The 25,289-nt window shown below is 40.9% G+C and overlaps 1 protein-coding gene and 1 long non-coding RNA gene across 4 annotated transcripts in view; one reads left to right on the top strand and one right to left on the bottom strand.

Moving 5' to 3' along the window:
• CA5B (carbonic anhydrase 5B) overlaps window positions 1-25,289 on the top strand; it is a 34,854-nt gene that overhangs the window by 1,469 nt on the left and 8,096 nt on the right. For 2 of the 3 annotated variants that reach the window (XM_045538330.1, XM_045538329.1), the window contains exons 2-4: window positions 9,370-9,561; window positions 17,961-18,158; window positions 24,986-25,104. In XM_045538330.1, the coding sequence (XP_045394286.1) occupies window positions 9,429-9,561; window positions 17,961-18,158; window positions 24,986-25,104 (450 nt within the window). In that variant the 5' untranslated portion in view covers window positions 9,370-9,428. Of the gene's footprint in view, window positions 1-9,369; window positions 9,562-15,061; window positions 15,111-17,960; window positions 18,159-24,985; window positions 25,105-25,289 lie in introns of those variants that run through there. The other variant, XM_045538331.1, reaches the window with a different exon arrangement.
• LOC123628557 lies at window positions 7,518-25,244 on the bottom strand. The gene is made up of 3 exons (XR_006731696.1): window positions 25,215-25,244; window positions 23,344-23,468; window positions 7,518-7,649 (listed from the first exon to the last, which is right to left on the bottom strand). It is a non-coding gene; the product is annotated as an uncharacterized LOC123628557 (long non-coding RNA).

The following is a 25,289-nucleotide window of genomic DNA, read 5'->3' as shown; positions in this document are numbered from 1 at the left end:
AGAGGAGAAGCCCATTCTCTGGCTAGAGAAACTGCCTACCCTACCCCTGAGCTGTCCCTGCACATCTCTTAAAGTGACCACTGTTCTCAGATATGTTGGAAATGGAAAACCTTTCAGCTTTCTAGGATTTTCCACTTTTACTGAGTTATTTTTTTACCTCAGTACCTGAGAGACCCAAAGCAGGAAGGGCACCATTCTTTGTGCCTGTACATACCTACCCTGTTCTCCTTGGAGCCGCTCAGGCAAAAGGCTACAATCACTCACAGTAGGAAGGAAATAAAAGTTGAGTGAATTGTGAGGGAATGAATGAATATGAATAATTTGGAAATCTAATGGAAAGGAGAAAATGCATTTCAACTCATTGGCCACACTAGGCGATTGATTAGTTGCAGCACACAAAGCAGTTATTAGAAATAAATTTTGAAACCTTTGGCTACATCAGATTGGGATCATGCTCCCAGGGAAGAAGTGGGTGAGAGGAGGAAGCTAAGTTTTCTCAGTCAAGATATGGCAACCTAACCTCTAATTTAGATTTCAGGGAATTGCAAAAGTCTTGTTTCCTTTTGAAATCAGAGAAAACAAAGGGTCAATCTGTTGAGAATCAAAGAGTTTTTTTCAATATAATTGTAACCTTTGGTCAAAGTACATTTTTTTGCTCTCTATTTCACATAAATATAAATGGCTTAGTCAGGCAGAGTTCAAACTCCTTGCCATTTAATAAATATGTGATTTATGAATAATTCATTAAGGGTTTTTCAGAATCTTTTCTTTTTCCACACATTTCTAAGTCTGCAAAAGAGCAGATAAGGGGCGTGTTAATAAAATCCAAGGATATACATAAATAATCAGTGAGAGCAAAGGACATATAGCACAGAAAGCTCTGCTTTGGCCCATGGAGCCCATGGACCCATCTCTATGGAAAACTTAAGTATGGACAGATTCCCAAGGAAATACAGTAATGTAGTATTTCATCATTGTGTGCTGTGTTTGATGGTTAAACATTATTTTTGGTTTCACAAGCTTGGATTTTGTGAATTCAGTGAGTAAGTTTAAATAACCAACTCTTAACAAATTATTTACTTGTAATTTAACACAGGGAATTGGCCTTAGGCCTGAGCATAAATAACCTCATGTATTGTTAGAGATAGCATAGCCTAGCATTAGCTAAAGTGAGTTTCCATTTATTCGAATTTTCCTGGAACCCTCCTCACCTCACCTTCCATGCGCCTTCCTTCCTTCCTTCCTTGATTGCCTTTGACTGTTCTTCTCCGTCTTTTGGGATCCTAATTGCTCCTTTTGGTCAGCCTCCTTCCATACACCTGTAACTCCTTGGGGGAGGGGATTTTCCTTCTGTCTCTAGCTTCCTAACTGCTCCTGAGCACCAGAGCTACATTTCCACCTTTCTTTTAGACAGGTTCTCTGAGTTGTCCCATTGCCACCTCACATCCAATATGATTAGCGGTAAGACTGCCATCTTTCCCCTTCCTGTTTCTCATGCTGGGTTCTGTTTCTCTGTTCAGGGATTCATCCCCATTCTGCCACCAGTATCACTCCAGCCATAAAATCATGACTCCTTCTTCCACTTCTTCTTTTTTACTCCTTTGGTCGAGTGCTAAACCCTATGTTTTTTTTTTAAATCAAAATGGCTATCTCTTGTAAAAAATGGCTATTTCTTGAAGACAAAATACCCTATCCATCTCTACTGTTCCTGCCAGTTCAGCGATTCATATTCTCTCACTTAGATTATTGGATTTCATTTCAAACTCCACATGGCCAAAACTGAGCTACTGATTTCCCACCTAAAAACCTGTTTTACCCACTGTCTTCGCTATCTCAGTTCATGACAACTCTATTTGTCTCGTTGCTTAGGCCAAGAATCTTCCAGTAATCCTTAACTCCTTTCACTTCTTACTGGCTGTATCTCCAAGATATCCAAATCCAACCACTTCTTACCAGCTACACTGTGACATCCTTAGTTCAAGTCCCTGGATTATCCTGAAGGATCTGCCTACTTCTTTCCTGTCTCTCCCCCTCTATACTCCTCAAGGTGATTTTTCAATAGGACAAGTTGAGTGATCATTTAAAAATATAAATCAGATTGTTATCCTCTGCTCAAAAATCCCCATTGTCTCCCCATTGCACTTTAAGCAGTGGTTCTCAACCTGGGACAACCCTCCCCCTTCTCCCTCAGAGGACCGCTAGCAATGTCTGGAGACATTTTTTGTTATCACAGATCTTATATAGGGTGCTACTGGCATTTTATGGATGCCAGCCAGTAGGGATGCTGCTAAATACCCTACAGTGCACAGGACAGCTCCCCAACAACCAAGAATCATCTGGGCAAAAATGTCAATAGTGCCAAGGTTGAGAAACTGACTTAGAGAAAGAACTCTTATAATAGCCTAGAAGTCTACTCGATCTGGCACCCGTTACCCCTGGACTTCATCTCCTACTCCCTTCTACCTGGTTCACTCCACTTCTGACATATTGGCCTTATTATCCCTTGAATGTGCCAGACATGCTCCCACTTCGGAGTCTTTGCCCAGCCAGTTGCCCCACCTGGAATGTCCTTCCTCCAGATAGCCATGTAACTAACTAATTCCCTACCTCCTTCAATCCTTTGCTCAGATTTCACCTTCTCAATGAAGCCTCCCCTGAGCAACATATTTCAAAATACAATACCCTTTCTCCAGTGGCACTCCAAATTCACCTTATCCTCCTCTAATTTTCACTGGACATATTCTAATTGTCTCTGCAACTAACTTATTTATTGTATTTGTTGTATATTATCTGTATCCCCCTACTAGAATGTAAACTCCACAAGGGTAGGGACTGTTCCCCAGTGAGCCTAGAACAGTATCTGGTATTTAACAGATGTTCAATTGATATCTTGATGAAAGAAAGAATAAAAGAGTGATGGATTGAATGAAGGGTGGTTGAAGGAATCACCTTCTCCTTGACTTCCCTGGCTTCATTTTTTGCCCATTCCCATCCATCCCGTGCTCTGCTCTCAGTCATCAGAAACCATCAGTGCTTCTTCCTGCACAAATGGAATAATAGCTGAAAGCCTTCTAGTCTCTTGGAAATTCATATTCCCCAAATTAATCTCAAATCCTCATCCACCCCCACCTTCCACTGCATCCCCTGGGCATGTGCATTGACAAATATTAATAGCAGACTTGGCATGATGGGAAGTTCAGACATACTCTTGGCCTTGTTTCAAAAAATAGGTTTGGGCCAGCATTGTGGCTGATGCCTCTAGTCCCAGCTATTTGGGAGGCTGAGACAGGAGGATTGTTGGAGACCGGGAGTTCAAAACCAGCCTGGGGCCACATAGTAAGACCCCATCTCTAAAAAAAATAGGTTTGGGATTTTTTTGTTTGTTTATCTAAGGGACACAAAGGAAATCTTCAGAGTCAGGGTCCCCTGCAGTGAGATCAGCAACATTCTTGGGGACAGACAGAGGTTCAGACTTCTGGACCACTGCAGGCAGTCCACCACGAGTGATGGGGGCTTTGTGGAGGACAGTGACCGAGAGGGTGAGGGTAAAGTCAGGCCCTCTGGAGCCCTCCTGATCCTTAGGCCTAGAGAGCCAATCTGGCTGTGTACAGAAGAAAATTCCTCTGGGCCAGGTGTTATTGGCCGCCAGCCTCCGTGTTGTGCACAAACAGTATGACTGCAGAGTGTAAGGCAGTCCCCAAGGCATGGCCATGACCCTGGCAGTCAGGCCCCAGCCTGTCTAACCTCAGTGCTTTCCTGATGGCTTTCTGTGGAACAAAGCCTAGGGTCACTTCCCAGACTTCTCTGGGTGCCATGCTAACAGGTCTCAGACCGTCACATAGCCTTTTGTGCAGGACCCTGTGCCCTGGCCCTGTGCGTGTCTGCTCATCTGTTGGTACAACTCTCCTGGATGGTGGGCATGCTCTGGGCCTTGTCTTATCACAACCTTCCCTTTGAAGGCCAAGCCAGCACATCCTTTCTGTTGAGAGTACATTGTACTTGGCATCATCTTCCTGAAAATTACTAAGTCTCTCTTTCAACTAGATTGTAAGCAAGAAAGGAGGCCTTTTCCACTTGTTTGCCCATATTTCCCTGACACTGGAACTGTTAATTGAGTAAACCTAAGATTCTGCCCATTTCCACCCCAATTGTACTCTATAAGCTTGAGGCCTAATCATTGCCCCCTCTGTGCTCATCATCCCTAAAGTTTCCCCATCCATCCCTCTGCCTCTGACCCCCATTGAAATTGTCTCTCTCCTGTGACACATGGGTCAGATATCACCCCTTCCTGAAACTTAGAGCCTCTGCCCCATATGTTCTCATTACTAAATCAAAGCTGTCATCGCATCCGGCTTTGATTAAGAAATACATGTTTAATTATGCTATGTAAAATAAGCCAGCCACAGAAAGACAAATATTGTATGATTCCATTTATATGAGATACCTAGAATAGGCAAATGCACAGAGACATAAAGTAGAGGAGAGGTTACCAGGGCCTGGGGGGGATGGAGGAGGAGTTGTTAGAGTACAGAGTTTATACTGGGGAGGATGGAAAATTTCGGGTATAGATGGTGATGATAGTTATACAACACTATGACTATATTTAATGCCACCGAATTTGTACGCTTACAATTGGTTAAAATAGTAACTATTATGTATATTTTACCACAACTTTAAAAAGGTAACAAGAAGAGAGAGAAAGAGAGGTATTTGTTTAAATAGTTTTTCCTTGTAGATTTTGAGCTTGTGGGAATGGGGAAAGAGCGTGACTTTTTCATCTTTACACAAGCAAGTGCTTGACATGAGATAATCATGCACTATTGCTTCAATTCAGGAATGGAAGCCAGTGGAAAGGAAACACCAGTTATGGCAAAGTGTCCCCATATCAGTTAGCAGTTTTTAAAATTTCATTTTAGCTCAAATCAGTTTTATCAGGGGGAATGTTGATTAGTTGCAATTGTTTGATGCTATTGGCTTTTAAATAAAAAGGAAAAAAAAAGATATTAAAAGTCATCCAAAACTACTTTCTGTTTTCTTAGTTTTTTTTTTTTTTTTTTTTGCATTTATATCTTGGGTAGCATTTTAGCAAATTCAATTTGAGTAATAATAACTTGCATGTATATAACACTTATTGGCTTTTTAAGAGAGTTTTGTCATAGTCTGCACCATTTGAAGTCACAGTTAATTTCTTGTACAGTGTTCCTGAACAACTATTTTTCCTGCTCCTCAGGTTCTATATTCTTGCATAAATTTAAGGGTGTACATTAAGCTTTAATCTTAAATATTTCAGTTCATATAATCCTTTTACTCTGTTGAACTGCAGTTATAAATGATGCAGTTTTATGCTGAACGTGGTCTTCCACATTAGAAAGAACATAAAGTTCCTAATCTGAGCTCTCATCTAAGATGAGGGTGGACATATCAGGAGAGAAGTATCTAAATGTTTATGTTAAAGGTTTGATTGATACCGAGAAAGTTTATTGGGTTACTGGGCTTTTTTGCTATTTTTTTAATTTTGAAAAGTTGATAGTTTTCATATTCTGTAATACACTATCACCAAAGGCTATTTAGTACAGATAATTTTTATGGAGAAAAAGCTATGAATTAGTAGACTATTTTTTCTGTGAAAAATACAATCATGGATAAGTTGATAGGGTGTCTGGGGTTTGCTTCAAAATAATCAGGGGAGGGAAAGAAGTCGGGTGGGGAGGAACAGTAGAAATAAAACATGATTGACCATGAATAGACAATTGTTGAAGTTAAATATTGGAGACATAGGTGGTTTTATGATAGTATTCTCACTATATTTGTGTAAATTTAAAGTTTTTTCATACTAAAAAGTTAAGAAAAACCAAGCAGAATCAGATTTTGAATTGAGGTCATTGATGGTATATTATTCTAGAAGCCTGCTCAGTTAATTCAGTTAAGAAAGGCATTTGAAAACAAGGTGCTATTATTGGCTCAAGGCACTACGAAGATAATCCCTTGAAAGTTTGTTACTAGTCTATGTTTGAAATTGAGTCAAACTTTTGCATATCTTAAATAAGATACCTTTTGATTACAAGCCCCCTTAAAAAATGTATATACACAAACACACAAAACTATAAACAAAACTGATTTTAACTTTGGTTTGAGAATTTCAAACACCTTTGGGCAATGCAGATGACTTTAGATGTCACTAGCCTAAAGACCCCAGGTAGGGAGTCAGGCCTGGAGGTGAGGAGCCTCATGGTAATCACTGACTTCCTCCCCTTTCTTGTGATTTCAGTTCATTGCATACATTGGCAAAGTGACGCATTAGCAAAGTGATACATACCACAATACTTGTCTGGGCAGATGGCTTGTTGATAACTCTGCCTGGAGCCCTCCATGGTTTCTTGAAGAATAGTGACAGGAAATAACTCTGCTTCCTGCTTTCATTGGACATGGCTTGCCAGGTGTGATTTTTCTCTCCTTTCACCTACACATAGCCTTCTCCCCTCTAGCTCAGACAGAGCAGGGCCAAGGACAGCAGTGCAGAGGAGAGGAACGAGTTCCCTGGCCAATTACTAGCAGAGGTGTGCACAGAGAGGGGAGGATGAAAGCACAATGTTGCCTCTTAGCTCAGAATCACTGGGATCACGATGTGGGTGTTGTATCTTACAGTCTTCTCGGAAAGATGGTATGAAGAAATAAAGTTCAGGTGTGTAAGTGAACTGTATCAAAGTCAAAATGAAAATGTAGAGAAGAATGTAAATTCAATGTTTTATCTGGGAAGCAAGAATTGCAATTCAGGGCATACACACAGACTGGGTGGTCTTCAGCATGTCCAAAGAACAAAGAGAAGGTTGCAGGTTTTATAAAAATGAGAAATGTATTGCTTTGAAAGAAAGTTCATTGGCACTAGTAAAGTTTTGGGGAGCTTGCAAGCTCAGATTGGTGTATGATGGCCGTGGGTAAAACTAGTCTTAGAATTGCAGCAGGTTGTTTCGGTAGTTATTAGAAAAACTGGTTTCAGGTTACAGCAGGCAGTTTCAGCAACTGGGCTTGTGGAACAATTCTTGGAGCAGGTGCTATGTGTTCTGAGTGCTCGAGTACTTTTCCCCAGCCCTTGACTCTAATTTATTTGGGTGTGACAAGAATGACCCAATCTGTATAATCAGCTTTCACAAATGTGTCTTTTGTGCCCCTCAATTTCTCTTTTTTGTGCCTTTTGGCACCCTTCCCCTTTCTGTGAGCATGGCCATACTGCCGAATGCCCTACTTTGAACTGGTTTGCTCAAGTAAAATTCACATAATATAAAATTAACCTTTGTTAAGTGTGCAATTCAGTGGCATTTACAACATTACAATGTTGTGCCACCACCACTTCCATCTAGTTCCAAAACTTTTTCATCACCCCGAAAAGAAACCCCGTACCCAGTAGGGAGTCACTCCCCATTTTCACCTTCTCTCAACTCCTAGCAACCACGAATCTGCCTTCTGTCTCTATAGATTTCCCTATTCTGAGTATTTCATGTGAATGGAATCATGTACTATGTGACTTTTGTGTCTGGCTTCTTTCACTTAGCACCATGTTTTCAAGGCACATTCACATTATAGCATGTGACAGGACTTCACTCCTTTTTATGCTCTTGGTCACCTTTGCACCACAGCACCCAAAACAGTTCCTGGAGTAATGGAAATGACAAGAAATGTTGAAATGAAAATGCTTACTGGCAGAGTCCCAGCCCTATAAGACTAGGTAAGGCTCATATTCAGGCAGGTTCCTCTTTAGAACAGGCAGGACTTTGAGGGTCTTTTCAGATCTTACAGGTAGGGATATGAGACCCTCTTCTTAAAGGATAAGCATTGAAAAATGTTTTGAAAGTATAAATAACCTTACAAATGGGTGATGGTGGCATTTGAGAAAAGGAAAGTCCCTTAGTACTGTCCCAGAACATGCTGGCAGTCATGGCACAGTTGTGGGTTCTTGAAATTAGATCAACATCTTTTTTGTCACCAAGGGAGCCTACTGAGGTTATTCAACTTACTCCCCCAACACCCATCAGGAGCCGGGTGCTGTGTTCCTTAGAGATGCAGCTCTGACAGGGACAGACATGGTCCCTGCCACCGTGGGGCTTAGATGCTGGGGAGGATGGTGTCGGGAAGGACATTCCTGGTTAGGTATTTTATTCCACTGTGATAAGCACTGTAGCCAGGAAGAGGGTGCTGGGCTGACCTGGTGAGCACATGGTCAGGGGAGCTTTGAGGAAGAGACACAGGACTCAGTCACCTGGAGGGAGGGTAGGAATTCACCAGACCCAGATGGAGGGAGAGGGGTCCTGGGAAGGAAGCACATCTGCACAGGCGCGAGGGAGGCCGGAGTTGGAAGAAGTAAAGTCCACGTGGCTGGCGGGCAGGCAGGAGTGCAAATAGACATGAGGCTGAGACCTCAGCAGAGCCAGGGCACATGGCCTGGCAGCCACTCCTCAGTCACAGTTGCTCAAATGGTGTCCCCAACAGCTGCCTGCATGCCTCTAAAGTACAGTACACATTTCGAAATCTATAGTGAAATGAATGTGTAATTAAGAAAAAAGGTGTTTTCTTCATTTCAGAATGTGTTTGTTCACTTGGTACAGGGATGGGAGTTTTCAGGGAATGTGGATGAAGCAATTTAGGCATGGGGGTGGAGGGGGGGAGTGTTCAAAGTTAGTATTACAGTATTTCAGAACACTGTAGTGAATACCTTGAAATCATCACCTCAGTCTCAGAAGAGACTTTCACTGTGAACATGTGAGAGGTGAAAGAGAATTCAGGATTAATTAAGTGTCCATTTTTCCCATATTCAAGGGCCTTTGCCAGTTTTAGTGTTATTGGCAAAGAATCACAGATTACATTTAAGCTTAGATTTCAAAACCGCCCGGGACTATTTTGGCAGGATGCATCTTGGGTTCTTTTTAAGCAATCCAGACACAAACGATTGTTTTTATTCGGGCTGCCTGTAGACAGCTTTAATCTTGGGCTTCTTCCTACATGTAAGTACCATGCTGGATAACTAGTCGAGAATTCAGGGAGCAAATTTTTTTATTTTTTAATTTTAAGAAGCTGTACAGGAAACAGTTTTTTCTTTCCTGTGGCTAAAGAAAATCTTTTCTCTGGACCTGTAGTATTTGCCAACCCTGAGGGAAAGGCAGAGCACATGAGTCAGTGGGCAGGATCCTCACTTCCCTCCACTGAGGGGACCAATGAGTTTAGGGAACAAGAGTGAATAAACTATTGACTTCCATTCGCCCTCCCCCACCTCAGGGTGTGTACTATGAGTCTGAATGTTGTCCTACTTAGAGGTTTCCCCAAGATCTTAACTCTCTATTGTTTATAGCTTTTCCTCCTCTGCCCTCCTCCCTCTAGGTTATTAGGTTCCTGCAAGTTATTTGGGGACTGATCAAGATTTCAAGCTAAAGGTGGTGATGAACAACCTGAGGGTCATTCTTCAAGCGGCTCCATATAAATTGCTGTGGAGAAAGTTCCAGATTCCGAGGTCCATGCCAGCAAGGCCCTGCAGCCTGTATACTTGCACTTTTAAAACTCGGAACCGAACCTGTGAGTACACCACTTCTTTAAAGAGAGTGAAAGGCTTCTTGGCTTTATAACAATCATGTGTGTTAAGAATTTATAGCTGTGGTGTCATTGGCATCTCAGCATGGGATTATATATGCCTTATGAGCTGTGAGAATAACTGTTTCTCTGAGAAGATGGGAAAGGATAATGTGTGTATTTGTGGAGAGATAAGTTTGAGTTTATGGAGTGACGAAGTGGCCAAGTGTATCATTAAAGAGGAATCTTTCATGTTTTCTATTATTTAAAAGACATTGACAGAGAGTTTTCAAATTTGGGGCCATTTGAAGTCTGTTTCTCCACTTTTTGTGTTTACTGTCTTTGATCCCATATGCACATAATAAAAAGAATGTGTAAGAATGGAATGCTTATAAATTAGTAATGCTAATCTAGCTAAATCCAAGGGCTTGAAACTGCTCTATAAATATATTTTTATTGTAAGTTTATTTTGTTTCCTTAAACATTGACTGTGTTGTTATTAAAATAAACTAGCCAGAGACATAATGATTTCTGGTTGCTGGGTGTGACTTCCTACATGCAGGCCCACATCCTATCAGGACTGGCTTATTCTGAACACTGGTACATTGTGGTCTAAGGTTTAAACTGGAAAATATTAGTCATATCTATCTAGTTATTAAAGTTTTGCTTTTTTTTAACAAAGTTGAAATTAAGCATCCAGTATGCTTATGTTATTAGGATAGTTTTGCTGCTTTTAGTGCTGACAATAAAACAAACAATAGTGGCTTGTGGAGGCTGAAGCTTCAGTTAATGAATTTCCCTCATCATATGACATGTTCTTGTTTCTCAGTTACTGGGAAAAGCAGGTGACAGTTACCATTTGATTTTGCTTCTGGCATATTGCACTGTCCTCCTGACCTGCTTTCACTCAGGAGAATATTATGGTCTCTGGTGCCCTGGGCCATTGAACATGTCCTATTCCTATATCTTGGACCCTCATCTGATCAATTATAAAAACAATATTCATTGTTTCTGGCACCTTATTACCCCAGCAGAAGGCCCAGTGTGCACTTGTGACCAAGAATGACCTGAGATTCTTAAGAGTTAGAAAAGATAACTTGTTAGCTGAGGGTGGCACATGCCTGTAGTCCCAGCTACTTGGGAGGCTGAGGCAGGATGATCACTTGAGCCTAGGAGTTTGAGGATGCAGTGAGCTATAATGACACCACTGCACTCTAGCCTTGGCACCAGAGCAAGACTCTGTCTCAACATCCCCCCACAACCACCAAAAAAGAAACCAAAAAAGAAAAGATAATGTGCAAAGTCCTTAGCTAGTGCCTGCCACACAGTGGACTCAGTGTTGGCAGCTACTTCTACTAAGATGATTGTTTTCATCATCATCATCTTTATCATCATTATAGGCTCAGTGCCTGCCTCAGATGTTTAAATCTGACTGCTTTTAAGATGAGGTGGAGCAGAATGAATGAATGAAAGTAGGAGGTTGTAGGAAATTCAGAAAGCAGCATTTCAGGACATTCCTTTGCTCCGTGCTCCTACCTTTGCTCTTAGTGCTCCTCCCAGGTCATCTGTGGCTGTCAACGCAGATTGCTGTTTGCTATTATCTCAAGCAGCAGACAGCAACTTAACAGTCCTAACTTTGGGGACCTGTAGGCTATTCATCTGTTACCCAAGATGAAAATAAAATCAATTTCAGTTAGTGTATCATCTAGTGAAATTTAGCCTAATTGTCACATAATAAGATTTAGGCATGAGATCTTAGACAATAGGAAAATGAATTTAATAATTCTTAATTTAATGAAATGTAAGGAATATCATCTAGAATGGAAATGGTACAGGTTTGTTATTCCAATGATTCTTAATGTTCATGATCTCCCTACTTTTAGAAGGAATATAAACCTTTTAGGATAACTGGGACTAGAATGGCAACGTATAAAATGTAGCCACTAGCTCCATGTGGATGTTTACATGTAAATTTAAATTCATTAACATTTTATAGCCACATGTGCCTACCACTTACTATACTGGACATCAGTATAGTAATGTCCATCATCAGAGAAAGTTCTATTTGATAGCATCAATCTATGTTCTAACTGAACTGTGTTAGAAAGTTGTTCTGTTATTTTTCCAGTTAATTTTGACCAATACAAATAAAGCCTGTGATAATGGAAAAAAATCTAAATTCTATAAAATAATTTAAAGAGGTTTATTTTAAGTCGAACATGAGTGACCATGGCCTAGGGATATAGCCTCAAGAGGTCTTGAGAAAAAGTGTCTGAGGTGGCCAAGTTATAGTTTGGTTTTATATATTTATGGAGACAGGTATTATAGGTAAAATCATAAATCAATATATAGAAGGTTTGGTACAAAAAGGCAGGACATTTTGAAGTAGGGGCTTATAGGTTATAGGAGGGTTTAAAGATGTTTTGATTTGTAATTGGTTAAAGAAATAAAGCTTTGTCTAAAGGCTTAGAATGTTTTAAGTTAAGGAAGTCTGTTAATTAGAGACAAGTCACACTATACAGACTCAAGTGATCTGTCAAGCAAATTGGTGGCCTGTAGATGTGATTTAACTTTTGTTTTCTATGGCCTTAGGTCTTGTTAATAATTTAGTATTTTATTGTCACAAAGAGTCTGGTCAGTCTTATGATTTTTGTTTTAATATTAATGTTGCTCAGACAGTGGGTGTGAGGTAAGCGTAGAGAGCCTTGATGTCAACTTGTTTGGTTTTCTCTATCAGCAAAATAAGTCTTTAGTGCCGTCTCTGTGCCTGGTACCACATTTAGCCCTGGAAGCTGTAGAAAAAAATGTAGGACACAGGCCTCATGAACTTGGAGTTGACATAGGCCCTTTGAGCAGATAAACCAAATACACACTACATGAGGAATGGTAAAGTACTAAATGGTGTGAAAGTGAATTCAGGGTGAGTTCAGAGAAAGTAAAGATCAGAGTGGGTGGAGAAAATGTCATCAGAGAGATAAGACTTGAGCTGGAAAAGATGTCCATAAGTGGTAGGAGAACAAATGACATTCAAGCACAAGCAAAAACGGGGATAAGTCTGTGTGAGTGGGCAATTGTAAGAAGAGTAGCAAGCTAAGAAAAGCAGCATGAGAAGACCAAAATTTGAGAAGAATGAGAAATGGGATTAGATAAGTGAGGTGGGTACTAATAGGAAAACCAGGCACTTGGACACAGAAGTTACAACTTGATGTACAATTTTTAGCACAGGAGCAACAAGATGGAGGTGATAATGTAGGAGAACTGCCGAGTGGCAGAACTCAGCAGTAGAGGGGAGTGAGAGAGGAGGAAAAGCCACAGAGGCTTTGTATGAAGTCTGGGGTGTAGGGGCCTGAACTAGGCTGGTGGTCACAGGCAAGCTGAGAAAGACATAAACCTGAACAATTCTTAAAGAAAAAATCATGTGATTAGTGGGGTAATAGGACATAAAGCAAAAGGAGAGGCAAACTGTCTTAATCCATTCAGGCTGCTATAACAAACTACCTTAGACTGGGTAATTTATAAACAACAAAAATTTATTGCTTGCAGTTCTGGAGGCTGGGAAGTTCAAAATCAAGGTGCTGGCAGATTCAGCTCTCTGCTTCAAAGATGGTGCCTTGTTCCTGCATCCTCACATGGCAGAAGGAGCTGGGGAGCTTTCTCAAGCCTCTTTTATAAGGGAACTAATCCCCTTCATGAAGGCTCCAGCTTCATGACCTAGTTCACCTCGCAAAGGCCTCACCTCTTAATACCATCACCTTGGGGTTAGGATTTCAACATATGAATTTTGGGGAGACACATACATTCACACCATAGCACAAACCTTCCCAGCGAGGCTCTTTATCGTACTCATTCCATCCACAATAGTGATTGAAAGCCAGCTGGCTTGTAGAGCAATGGGGGAGGCAGACATTTAAGCACATATGCATATAATTAGAACTATACCCATGTAAAGTGCTGTGATTAAAAAATTATAATACAAGGGGATCATAAGAGAGTAGCCAGAGAAAATTTTGCTGAGGAGGTGGCAGTTAGGCCCAAGACCTAAAGATAATGGGAGCCAGCCCTGAGCTGAATGAGGGGGAACTGATTTTCATGGAGGAGGAGAAGCAGGAACAAAGGGGCTAAGGCAGGAATGAGCTTTCCATGTTTCAAGAGCTGAAACAACACTCGAGGCTGGAGAAATAGGTGGTGGCAATGAACTGAATGTTTTATGTCCCCCTAAAATTCATGTTGAAATCCTAACCCTCAAGATGATGTGGTATTAAAGAGGTAGGGCTTTTAAGAGGTGATTAGGTCATAAGGGCAGAGCCCTCAAGAATAGGATTAGTTTCCAATATATTAATAATAAAAGAGACCCCAAAGAGCTCCCTCGAACCTCCCACCATGTGAAGACATTGAGAAGAAGGCTGAACATGAACAAGAAACCTAGCCCTTGCCAGACACCAAATCTGTTGTTGCCTTGATCTTGGACTTCCCAGACTCCAGAACTGTGAGAAATGAATTTCTCTTTGTGTATAAGCCACCTAGTCTATGGTAAAGCCTGACCAGACTAAGATAGTGCTAAAACACAAAATAAATCAAACCTAAGATTACTCATATAAATAAGAACTAAAACCAAGCTTGTTTTCAACGGAGAATCTCCTAAAGGACTTTTATTGCTCATCCGCTAGGAGATTAATGACAGCTTCTTAATGGCAGTGTGACTTCGCTCACATAAACCATGGTTGACACCATCACTATCTTCATTTATTTTGTTTTCCCTGTACAAGAAAAACCTCAAAATGAAGCCTCTGTTAGGCAGAACACTTATTTGGCTTCTTATTTTTGAAGGAAAATATGAGCAATTATGAGGAATTATTTTAATCTGCTTTTTGCTTAAATAGAGGAAGAGGAGGGGAGAGCAGAACAAAAGTGTGAGTTTATCTTTAGCAAGCAAGTCTTTGGCAAAAGGCTGGCTTCACTAAGAGAACAGTGACCAGCACTGATCCCCCACCCCACCCCTGCCATGGGAGGTTGGATGGTCTGGGTTAATAAAGGAATAGGTGAGTAGGGGGGAAAAAAAACCTTCTGAAAGCTGAACTTGTAAATTGAAGGGCATACATTGAACGTGGCATGATGGTCCTAAAAGAGTAATTAGGGGCCGGGCATGGCATGGTGGCTCACGCCTGTAATCCTAGCATTCTGGAATGCCAAGGCGGGAGGCTTGCTTGAGGTCAGGAGTTCAAGAGTAATGGAAGGAATACAAGGCTGTCCAGAAAGTAGCCAGCCATGTAGCCGTTATCATTATATTAACAATGGCTGGCTACCTTCCGGACAGCCCAGGTAGGCCCATTTTTCTTGGGCTGGTATTTGCATGGATGTGAGAGTTGAGACTTTCCATTTCCTAAATGAAATGGGGGACAATTAAGGCTGGCCGAGGGCTTGAGGGCATGGTCTTTAGGGACCTAACCATCATTCCAGCTCTTCCCTCCTATTCACAGGAGACCCTCATTAATTGGCTTTGAAGAGTGTGAATTCTCAAATGATCACCCACAGTCTGAGTATCTCAGAGGAGAAAGGTATGGTCTCTTTGTGCCAGGAATCTTTTAAACTGAATGAGGGCTATTCTAGGGTTTTATAGAAGTTTAAAAATTAACACAATTTGAATAAAGTATAGCTTCCCCCCCAACAATGGCAGTTGGATAATCAATATTCACTGGGCATATTTTTTTTGTTATTATTTTTGAGACAGAGTGTCGCTTTGTTGCCCTGGCTAGAGTGAGTGCTGTGGCATCATCCTAGCTCACAGCAACCTCAAACTCCTGGGCTTAAGCGATCCTACTGCCTCAGCCTCCCGAGTAGCTGGGACTACAGGCATGCGCCACCATGCCCGGCTAAATTTTTTTTTTCTATATATATTTTAGTTGGCTAGATAATTTCTTTCTATTTTTAATAGAGACGGGGTCTTGCTCTTGCTCAGGCTGGTCTTGAACTCCTGACCTCGAGCGATCCATTTGCCTCGGCCTCCCAGAGTGCTAGGATTACAGGTGTGAGCCACCGCTCCTGGCCTTGGGCATATGTTTAATAAGACACCACAGGGCAACAAAAAAGGGGGAAGACGTGACTCCTGCCCATAAGGAATTTGCATTCTAATCAGATTATAATATAATGATATTGTGCTACTTCATATGCATTTTCCCTTTTAGATTTCTGAAACAGAAAGTTCTTGTTCTTAAAGTTCTTGTTCATCACAAGTTCTTTTGTACTTAAGGAAAAAAAAAAAAAACATTGGGTTGAGACCTCTCCCAAGATGAGAGTGCTGCATTATAGGAAAAAATAGGAAAAAATACGTGATTTTGCATACACCTTTTATCTCCAGACCCAGATTTCTCAACTTTGGCACTATTGACATTTTGGGCGAGATAATTCTTTATGTCCGGGGCTGTCCTCTGCATGGTAGGATGTTTAACAGCAATCCTGGCCTCTATCCACTAGATGTCAGTAGCATCCTCCCCCAGTTTTGCCATCCCAAAATGTCTCCAGACGTTGCCAAATGTTTTGGGGGGCTGAGTCCCTCCTTCTGTTGAGACTCACTGATCTGGACGCTCTCAGGAGAACTCTGTGTCTAAATTGCTGGGGCACTTTTGCAAAAAAACAAACCAAAAAACACCAAGGCTAAGATCTTGACTTCCAGCTTTGGACAACTACCAAAGGAAGAGTAATGTCTCCTCTGTCAGAGTAAAACAGAGGCAGATTTCTGTTTTTTATGGAAATAGGAAGATGACCCTTCCATACATGGGGGATTTGACTGGATAATGAGACAGCTACCTTAGTCAAATCCTTAGACTCATTCTTAGCTGTGGGCCAAGATGCAGAGGGTTGTTGGTAGTGATTTCTCTCAGTGCATGTTTCTCCTGGTTTTCATTTTGATCTTGATTCTACCCATCCATGGTGCTTCTAAAGGTCAGAGAACTGGACCACACCAAACTGATACATGGGGTTCTGTTCATCATGCATGGCTGTCTCAACAGGTCTATCTGTGTTAGCAGGAAGTCTGCTGATACTTATCAGGGACTTGCTACAAAGACCCAGCGCTTGACTCTGTAGAAGAAAATCAGCATCAGTGATGTCATCAGTGCCTCTGTGGGACAGACTATATGTATACACATTAATAGATAATGTCCACATTTACCTGACATACTGTGAACTGCAGGGACCTTGGCAATGCTGATGTTCTACGCAGGTTTGCAGGACGGCTGCCTAGTCCTCGGTTTGCTTACATAAGAGGTGAACTCAGCATGCACATTTATGTGGGGTGAGCATTTTACAGGATGCAGGCCACACAAGCCTTTCTGTCTACCAGCCAACCGTTAAAAACTGACAATATTTGACTAAAAGTTTGCTTTCCAAAAATTCTTCCCTATTCTTTTTATTGAGAATAAGTCTGTCATTGAAAACTAAATTACTTTGTCTTTGTATTTAAAGCTAGTTTTGGGGGTTGGGGCTCAGGAAATTATCAGTGAAGAAAAGAAACTCATTTGTGAATACCGTATTTCCACCTGACACTGATCTCTATGCGTTTTACTGTCATCACAGGACTGATTGCTCTTGGTTTAGGTGAACTTAGTAGCAGACTGAGATGTGTTGGTTTTTCCAGATGGCAGAGTGCCGTTCCTCTGCAAGATGCTCTCTGACCTGCCTTTATCCTCTGCTTTAGTCACTCGATTAAGGCCCTAAGTGGCTAACATTATTTAGGATTCTCCAGGGAGACAGAATCAATAGGATGTATAGATATATGAGAGCGGATTTATTAGGGGAATTGACTCACGCAATCATACAGGATGAGAAGTCTCACGACAGGTTGTCTGCAAGTTGGAGACTCTGGGATACTGGCGGTGTGGCTCACTCCAAGTCTGAAGGCATCAGAATCATGGAAGCTGATGGTATAAGCCTGAGTTCTAAGGCCAAAGGCCTGAGAGCCCTGGGGGCCACTCGTGTGAGTCCTGGAGTCCAAAGGCCAGGGAGCCTGGAGTTGTCCAAGGACAGGAGTGGAAGAGTGTATCCTAGCTCCAGCAGTTAGATGGATATATTCGCCTTTCCTCTGTTTTGGTTCTCCCTGGGCCACCAGCAGATTGGACAATGCCTGCCCACATTGAGGGCAGATCTTCCCCACCTAGTCCAGTCAGACTCACATGCTAATCTCCTCTGGAAACACCCTCACAAACATACCCCAAAATATTGCTTTGCCCGATTTCTAGGTATTCCTTAATCCAGTCAAGTTGACACCTAAAATTAACCATCGCAGTGGCTAATTCCTAAGACTTTAAGTTTCCATTAGCCTCGACAGGTTCTCCAGAAGTGGGATTGCCTCATGTGTGATGCTAGGTAGTGGATGGTCTTGATAATATCCCCGGCCTGCTTTCTCCTAGTGCACCCACTCTGGGAGAGTGTGGACCTGGCTCCGGCAGGCGATCGACAGTCGCCCATCAACATCCGGTGGAGAGACAGTGTTTATGACCCTGGCTTAAAACCGCTCACCATCTCTTATGACCCGACCACCTGCCTCCACGTCTGGAATAATGGGTACTCTTTCCTCGTGGAATTTGAAGATTCTACAGATAAATCAGGTGAGGGAAAGATCTGGTGTTGTTGGTCTTGTCTGAAGTTAAAGAAACAGTGCCATGACAACACAGGCCACATCAAACTCCCTCCATGAGAGTATTGAGCTCTGTTAACAATGGCATGGAACTCATTGATCTTACTTTTTGAATGTATGAAAAAAGTCCCTTCTAGTTTTTATTTACATTTTATTGAACTAATATGGGTAGTATTTTTATTAATAAATACATATCTCTATGTGTAGATTCTACAACTGGTATAGAAGATAGAGTATGAAACTGAAGTTTTGCCAGAAATTCATTTTGTATGTGTATATTGAGTATGTACTATTTTTTCCTCTGCTTGCTGACTTTACAAAAACTTTTATATTAAATAGTTACACCATTTAATCAGATTTAACTTACCAGATTGTGATACATTGTCAGAAATGGAAACTTCCATTAATTTTGTTAAATAAACAATGTTACCTAGTTTAAAAGAAACACAGTTTAGAAGAATTTCTTAAAGCCAAATATTATATTGCTTTTTGAATCTTCTTCTCCTTTTTTTTAACCTACCTGGATATAAACTAATGGGAATGATTTCAAAGTTTACCTGAAACTTTTGGTGTCTATAGAAGACAGAATGTGAGTAATTCCATGCAGGTTTCTTCTTTTTCTTTCTTTACTGAATTTTATGGTATCAAATAGTCCTAATTAGTCTGAAATAATTATTATTTGAAATAGCATATCTAAAGTAGTTCCCAATCAATGGCAATTCTGCCACCTGTCTTCCTGCCACCACCCCATGCCAGGACTGCAGACATTTGGCACCATCTGGATGTAGTTTTTGGTTGTCACAACTGGGGTAGGGGAGTGAAACTGACATCTAGTGGGTCAAGGATGCTGCCAAAGATCCTATAGTGCACAGAACAGCTTTAAGGAAGAGTTATCTAGCCTCAAATATTAATAGAGCTGAGGTTGAGCAATCTTGATCTAAAAGAAGTTTGTTTTCTCTCATGAATATTAGGAAACGAGTCCATAAAAATGATAATGAATGGAGTAAAAAGGGTAACTTAAAGCATAAATAGAAATGGTCATGACTGTATTTATCCTGGCTCTGGGATTCTTAATCGTGTCTTTGTTTTCTTTGCATTTTCCTTAGTGATGCTCAGATACTTAGGCATGGCCCTCTGGCCCAGCTACAAACAGATTGCTCCTTCAATGGTCTTAATCTCTCTCCGGTTCTCTTCCCTCTGACATACTTCTCTGCTGTGATTCAATAAGTATTTGAGTCTTTCCTTAAGGGCTTAAGAGTTTCCACGTCTCCCATTTTCCTCTTTCTCCCCTATGGTATGACATAGCCCCCAGATCCTGAACATCTTACTTACATATCTCAAACTAAGAAGGAATAGCTCTTTTCCTCCAAGATTCATGGGCATCTTTCTTAATTTTCCCAAAACTCTGCAGTGTGCCCCCATCTCAACTGGAATCCCATAATGTTACATTGCATATAAGGATTGCAGAAATCTTCAAAACAGAGAGCTAAATTTATGTGTTTCAGATGACTCTCTTGCACTCTGATGAGCTCTGCTTGCCCCACTTAAAGCTCTACCATTATCCCTGCCAGAACTAAACTAATGGACAGACCCAATCTTTAGGGCACCAACTCTCACCCATTCATTCTGGATGCATAGAAGTTCTTTCAAGACTCAATCCCATCAAGGTTCCTGGCAACCTTCTTTCTTCTGAGGATTCTAGGTGTTGGTCAGCTTTCTAAAGCCCTTGACAGTCTAGGGACTGTTTGTTGCCAATATAATATTATTGCTTCATTGAGCTATAAGTCTTAGAAAGTTGCTTAATGGGTTTCTTAAGCCCAAGATTTTTCAGGACAAATAGCTGTTTGTTTTATTTTTTAGTCATCTATTTTTCTTTTGAACAATAGATTCAAGAATTCTTATCCTTCCATTTTGCATGGGTAATCTCAGATGGAAAACAAACAACCCATGTTTTCATCATAATAGCTCTTTAGGTACCTACAAACCCAACTGACTAAATCATCCCTTGATCCTGTCTTCCCAAGGTGAGTCAGTCTCACACTGTTTTTACAAAATACAGAAGAAAAATTGTAGAAAGGCTGTTAATTTTGCACTTGTTTGGTTGGGAATAACTAAAACTGATAGCTACTTTTTCATTACGCTTTAACAATTATTTTCTTTAAGAGACCATTAATATTTAATAAGTACCTAACTTTCTCTGTCTCTCTCTCTTTCCACATTTTAGTGACTGCCTCTTATTTCCTGCTTATTCTTCACTGCTATTTCTCCATGCTGTTGCAAAATAATCACTAGCATTCAAAGAGGAAAAAAACAGTAAGTGAACATAAAAAAGAAAAAGTAAAAGAAAGCAAAGATATCATAGAAATGAAGAAAGGCAAGAATCAATTCTAGAAAAGTAATGATCTTATTAATAGCAATGTCTAGATATTTTAAAATACAAAAAAAAGAAAACCAAGGAATGCTACTACATGGTGCTTTATAGAGATCTGGAGTAAAGTGCAAGGCAAAGGAGCTGGGGAAGGTATGTGACAAAAAAATCATAACAAACCTTATGGAATATAGCTAAAGCAGTGCTTAAAGGGAAATTCATAGATGAAAATGCCTTTAATAAAGAAGGACTTTCTCAAATCAATAACCTAGCTTTCCACCTTAAGAAACTAGAAAGAGAAGAGCAAACTAAACCCACAGCTAGCAACAAGAAGGACATAATAAAGAACAGAGCAGAAATCAATGAAATCAAGGTTGGTTCTTTGGGAAGATCAACAAAGTTGACAAACTTTTAATTAGGGAGACCAAGAAAAAAATAAGAGAAGACTCAAATGGCTAAAATCTGGAATGAAAGAGGAGACATCATGACACACGTTACAGAAATTAAAAGAGATGTGTGAGCATCTCATCCCACCATCCTCTGCTGGATGTCGTTTTGTTACTGGGTTCCCCTGAGTAGCACACAGTGACTGAGTTTAATGAGTGCATGTGAGAGATAGGAACTATTGTGGGGAAGGGCACTAAATTATCCCTGGGCTGACATGGATAGTCCCTTTAAATTATTGCCTTCTCTGGCTGGAATTCCGCTTTTTGGCAATGTCAACAGGCATTAAAGAAAAGGAGAGGTAAGTCCTTTGTTCTCCTCCTCAGGGTGCTTCCTGCCCCATCCTGCTTCACTTTAAGCTTTCATGGGGCAGCACCAGCGAACCCAGTAAGAATGCTTTCACAAACATTTGAAGTTTTCCTTCCCTATTTGTAGTCCTACATTTACTTCTTTAAAAAAAAAATTTTTAAAGAATTTTTAGGAAATTTACAGAGTTGCACAACCATCAGTGCAATCCAATTTTAGAATGTTTCCATCACCCCAGAGAAATTGCTCATGCCCACTTCCTGCATTTACTTTTTTAGTGTGCGTTCTGTGTGTTACCTTTCTCTTCATCATCCTTTTCTCTGCTAGTGCCTTCATTTTTACATTGAAAAGCAAAAGAAAGGAGTGAATATTACAGAGATTGCTTACTGTAAGCCAAACTCTATGCTAGATGTTTTATATTTGTTGTCTAATTTTCTACAAGTTTAATCCTTTCTTGTCTTAGAGCACAGAAGGAACAAAATATCAGCAACCTCAAATACATAAGTATATATTTATTTGCTATATCTTATGATTGTTCTGCAATCTAATTTACTATCTCCTTTCTCCCTTCTCTGCCCCATTTCTTGAGGACTGTACTTCCTTCTACCCTCTATTCATTTGCCCCACCCAACCCCACCCTTTTCCTTTAGTCTTGCTGAGGTTACCAGTTACATCCCTGTTAACTAATCGGACAGCCACTTGGCAGTCTGTTTCTTTAGTTCCTGGTTTCACTGCAGATCTACTAAGTGCCAGGCACCATGCTGGGTGCTCAGAATAGAAAGAGGAAGAAGGAATGGTCTCTGCCTTTAAGGAGCTTAGAGTGTGGTGGGGAGACAGACCCTAGAAGAGATAAGAGATGATGCTAATACAGAGTATGTACATAGCGCTGGTGGGAGAAGGCTTCCTGGTGGAGGTGACACCTGGGCCATCTATGCGGAGGTTGGAGGAGTGAGGCAGTGTGATGCTTGTGTTAGGTATTACTGTGTATAAAATGTAAGAAGGTAGCATAGAAGCAAGTCCAGAGGTAAGCAAGAGCTGATTCATGGAGAGTTTTGCAGAGCATGCTCAAGGACTGGGAATTTGGGTACAGCTTAGCTGGGCCCTGTGGCTCTGGGTCTCTCAAAAGACGGTGATCAAGGTGTCAGTCTCATCTCAAGGCTCCTTTGGCAAAGGATCCTCTTCCAAACTCAAGTGGCTGTTAGCAGGATTCAGTTTCTCTGGGGGCCTTCATTCCTGGGTAGCTGATGGCCAGAGGCCACCCTTGTTTCCTTGCCATGGGCCTCTCCATAGGGCAGCTCATGCATGGCAGCTGGCTGCATCAGACCAAGCAAGTGAGTGGACTCAGAGAGGGCAAGCAGGGTAGAAGCCAGTGTCTCTTTGTATCCTAATCCCAAAAGTGACATCCCATCACTTTGCCTCAGGGGAGGGGATTATACAAGTTTTTTGAACACCAGGAGATGGCAATCATTGGGTACCAACTTAGAAGCCGCCAGCACACATGGCTAATGACATGTAGTCAGTTGATTCAAACTGAGGGCCTTTTCCTACAAAGTATAGTGCATGCTCTTAATCACATTTTACAGTAGAATACCTCCCCGTCTCACCTCTCCCCATGTACGACTTATATACGTATGGTGCCCAGCACATGGTAGGGAATTAATGATTTTCCAGCTAGCAAGCACCCAAGTCAGATTCCTGGGCCTCTAACCTCTTCTCTCCCAGGGGTCAAAAAGGGAGATGCACCTATAGGCCGGGGAGGTAATGAGAGTGAGGCTAGGGGTATTTGAGGGGAATGGCAGCAGTGGCAATGGTGAAGAACTGGCATGCCCCTCTAAAGGGGGCAGCCATTTCTCCCACGCAGCCTGTTGTCACCCAGTGGGACTGTGCACCCATCGTAGCCAGGGTGTCTCATTTTCACAAGTTAAGTTGGAAATGTAGATTTTTATATGAAATTGTCTAGCTTTAAGTGTTGACAACTAATTCAAAAATGTGTTTAGTATTATGTGAATCAATGGAGTATGGGTGAATCAAAACATACCTGAAGACCAATTCTGCATCCCCCTTCCCTTGCATCCACCTATGGCTGACATCTCCTTCCTGCTGTGCTCATCATCTTTGGAGGAGACATACAATAAGCGTCCAGGAAATGTTGCCAGTGTTGTTCTAGGGATAGGAGAGAAAAGTTGGCTTTTTCCTCTGTCATGATCACTTAACTTGGGACCAGAGCTTCAATTTCCTTCAAAAGACTGTATTTAGCATTTGGCAAAATCATGCTATAATATGGAGCTGGCATAGAAAAATAAGATTTTTTGGAAGATATTTTTATTTCTGTGCATTTTAGTACCTTCCTCCTATTAACTTAGCAAATCAGGTAGTATTATTCTCTGAACCTCCCCTGTCCCCCAAAGAGAAGTGGTCATTGGTTTCTTCATTCACCTTTTACAAAACTTTTACTGGAGGAAATTATGTAAGAATTTCTCAAAAGTTGGTAAAATACATAGCAGACCATTGCATGATGTATGTCCAGTATATTTGGTTTTGGGGATTGCTGTATTCCATCATTGTACACACAAAATTCAACTAATGATGCAATAAACTCTAAAGATTGTTAAGATGGATGAGATGGATGGATTTAGTGTTACTATATTGACGTGACCATGTATAGGCATCGCCAGGGCTGATCAGATAGAAGAAAAGACAAATTAATATGCCCCAGCAAATTCAAGGAAAAAAAGTCAACACAACTCAAAACCTGAAAAAAGGGTGACTGTAAAAACTTTCCTTATCTGAATATTTTGCCTATAATGTATTGATTTCACTAGTACCAGAGAAGTCTAGTCTAAACAAAAGGTATTTATTATCCAACATGGCGAGACCGGAGGTAAAGTGTGTGGATGGCTCATGTTATTCATTCTTCCCAAAGAGAGGTGATAATTTTTGCATTATTAAATTGGCAATAATTGTATATATTTATGGGGTATAATGTGATGTTTTGATATATGTATACATTCCAGAATGATTATATCAAGCAATTCACATATCCGTCACCTCACATACCATTCTTTCGTAGTGAGAACATTTAAAATCTACTCTTTTAGCAATTTTGAAATATGGAATATGTTTTTATTAACTATGATCACCATGTTGTGTAATAAATCTGGAAAACTTATTTCCCTTGTCTAAGTGAAACTTTGTGCCCTTTGGCCAATATCTCCCAGGTGGTAATTTTTGACTTGCAAATTTCCTATTCCATTTCAATGAAAGGGAAAGAAACCACTAGTATCGTTAAAAATTGAAAAGCAAAGTGTCCATGTATAAAAAAGAAAGAATCGTTTGCACCCATATTTTAGTATTATGCAACTGGCTTGGGTAAATATGCTGAGAGAAATTTGCATTTAATTGCACACAAAAGAAAACTGGACATAATAAATATGGAATATAAAAATAAGTCAAGAATTGTCCTTTAACAATTGCATGTAGCTTGGTATGTGTTTAAATCTTGGTGTCATTCACTCTTGCCCTTATACATGCATTGACCACATGGAAATCAAATTTATAAACACTCATATGTAATACAGCATACTCCATTTAAGACAGTTCACATAGAGATTTGGCCTTTCACTCACATTCCCCCACAGTATAAATAACCATGCCCTGAATTGTTGGATGTGCCATTTTAGTGATCGAGGGAGGACCCCTGGAACACAACTACCGATTGAAGCAGTTCCATTTTCACTGGGGGGCCATTGATGCCTGGGGCTCCGAGCACACCGTGGACAGCAAATGTTACCCAGCAGAGGTATGTTGAGAAGGTCAGGAACAGCAACAACTGTACAGAAGTAGAGATAATTCTGAGGTTTTCTAGTTGTAAGAAATTACCAGGAAGAGACTGGATGCGGTGGCTCACACCTGTAATCCCAGCGCTTTGGAATGCCAAGGTGGGAGGGTCACTTGAGGCAAGGAGTTCAAGACGAGCCTGAGCAA

The sequence above is a fragment of the Lemur catta genome, chromosome X, assembly GCF_020740605.2.
Source record: "Lemur catta isolate mLemCat1 chromosome X, mLemCat1.pri, whole genome shotgun sequence".
NCBI classification, from domain to species: domain Eukaryota; kingdom Metazoa; phylum Chordata; class Mammalia; order Primates; family Lemuridae; genus Lemur; species Lemur catta.
The sequence above is the reverse complement of the archived record's forward strand: the minus strand, read 5'-3'. Positions and strand labels throughout refer to the sequence as shown.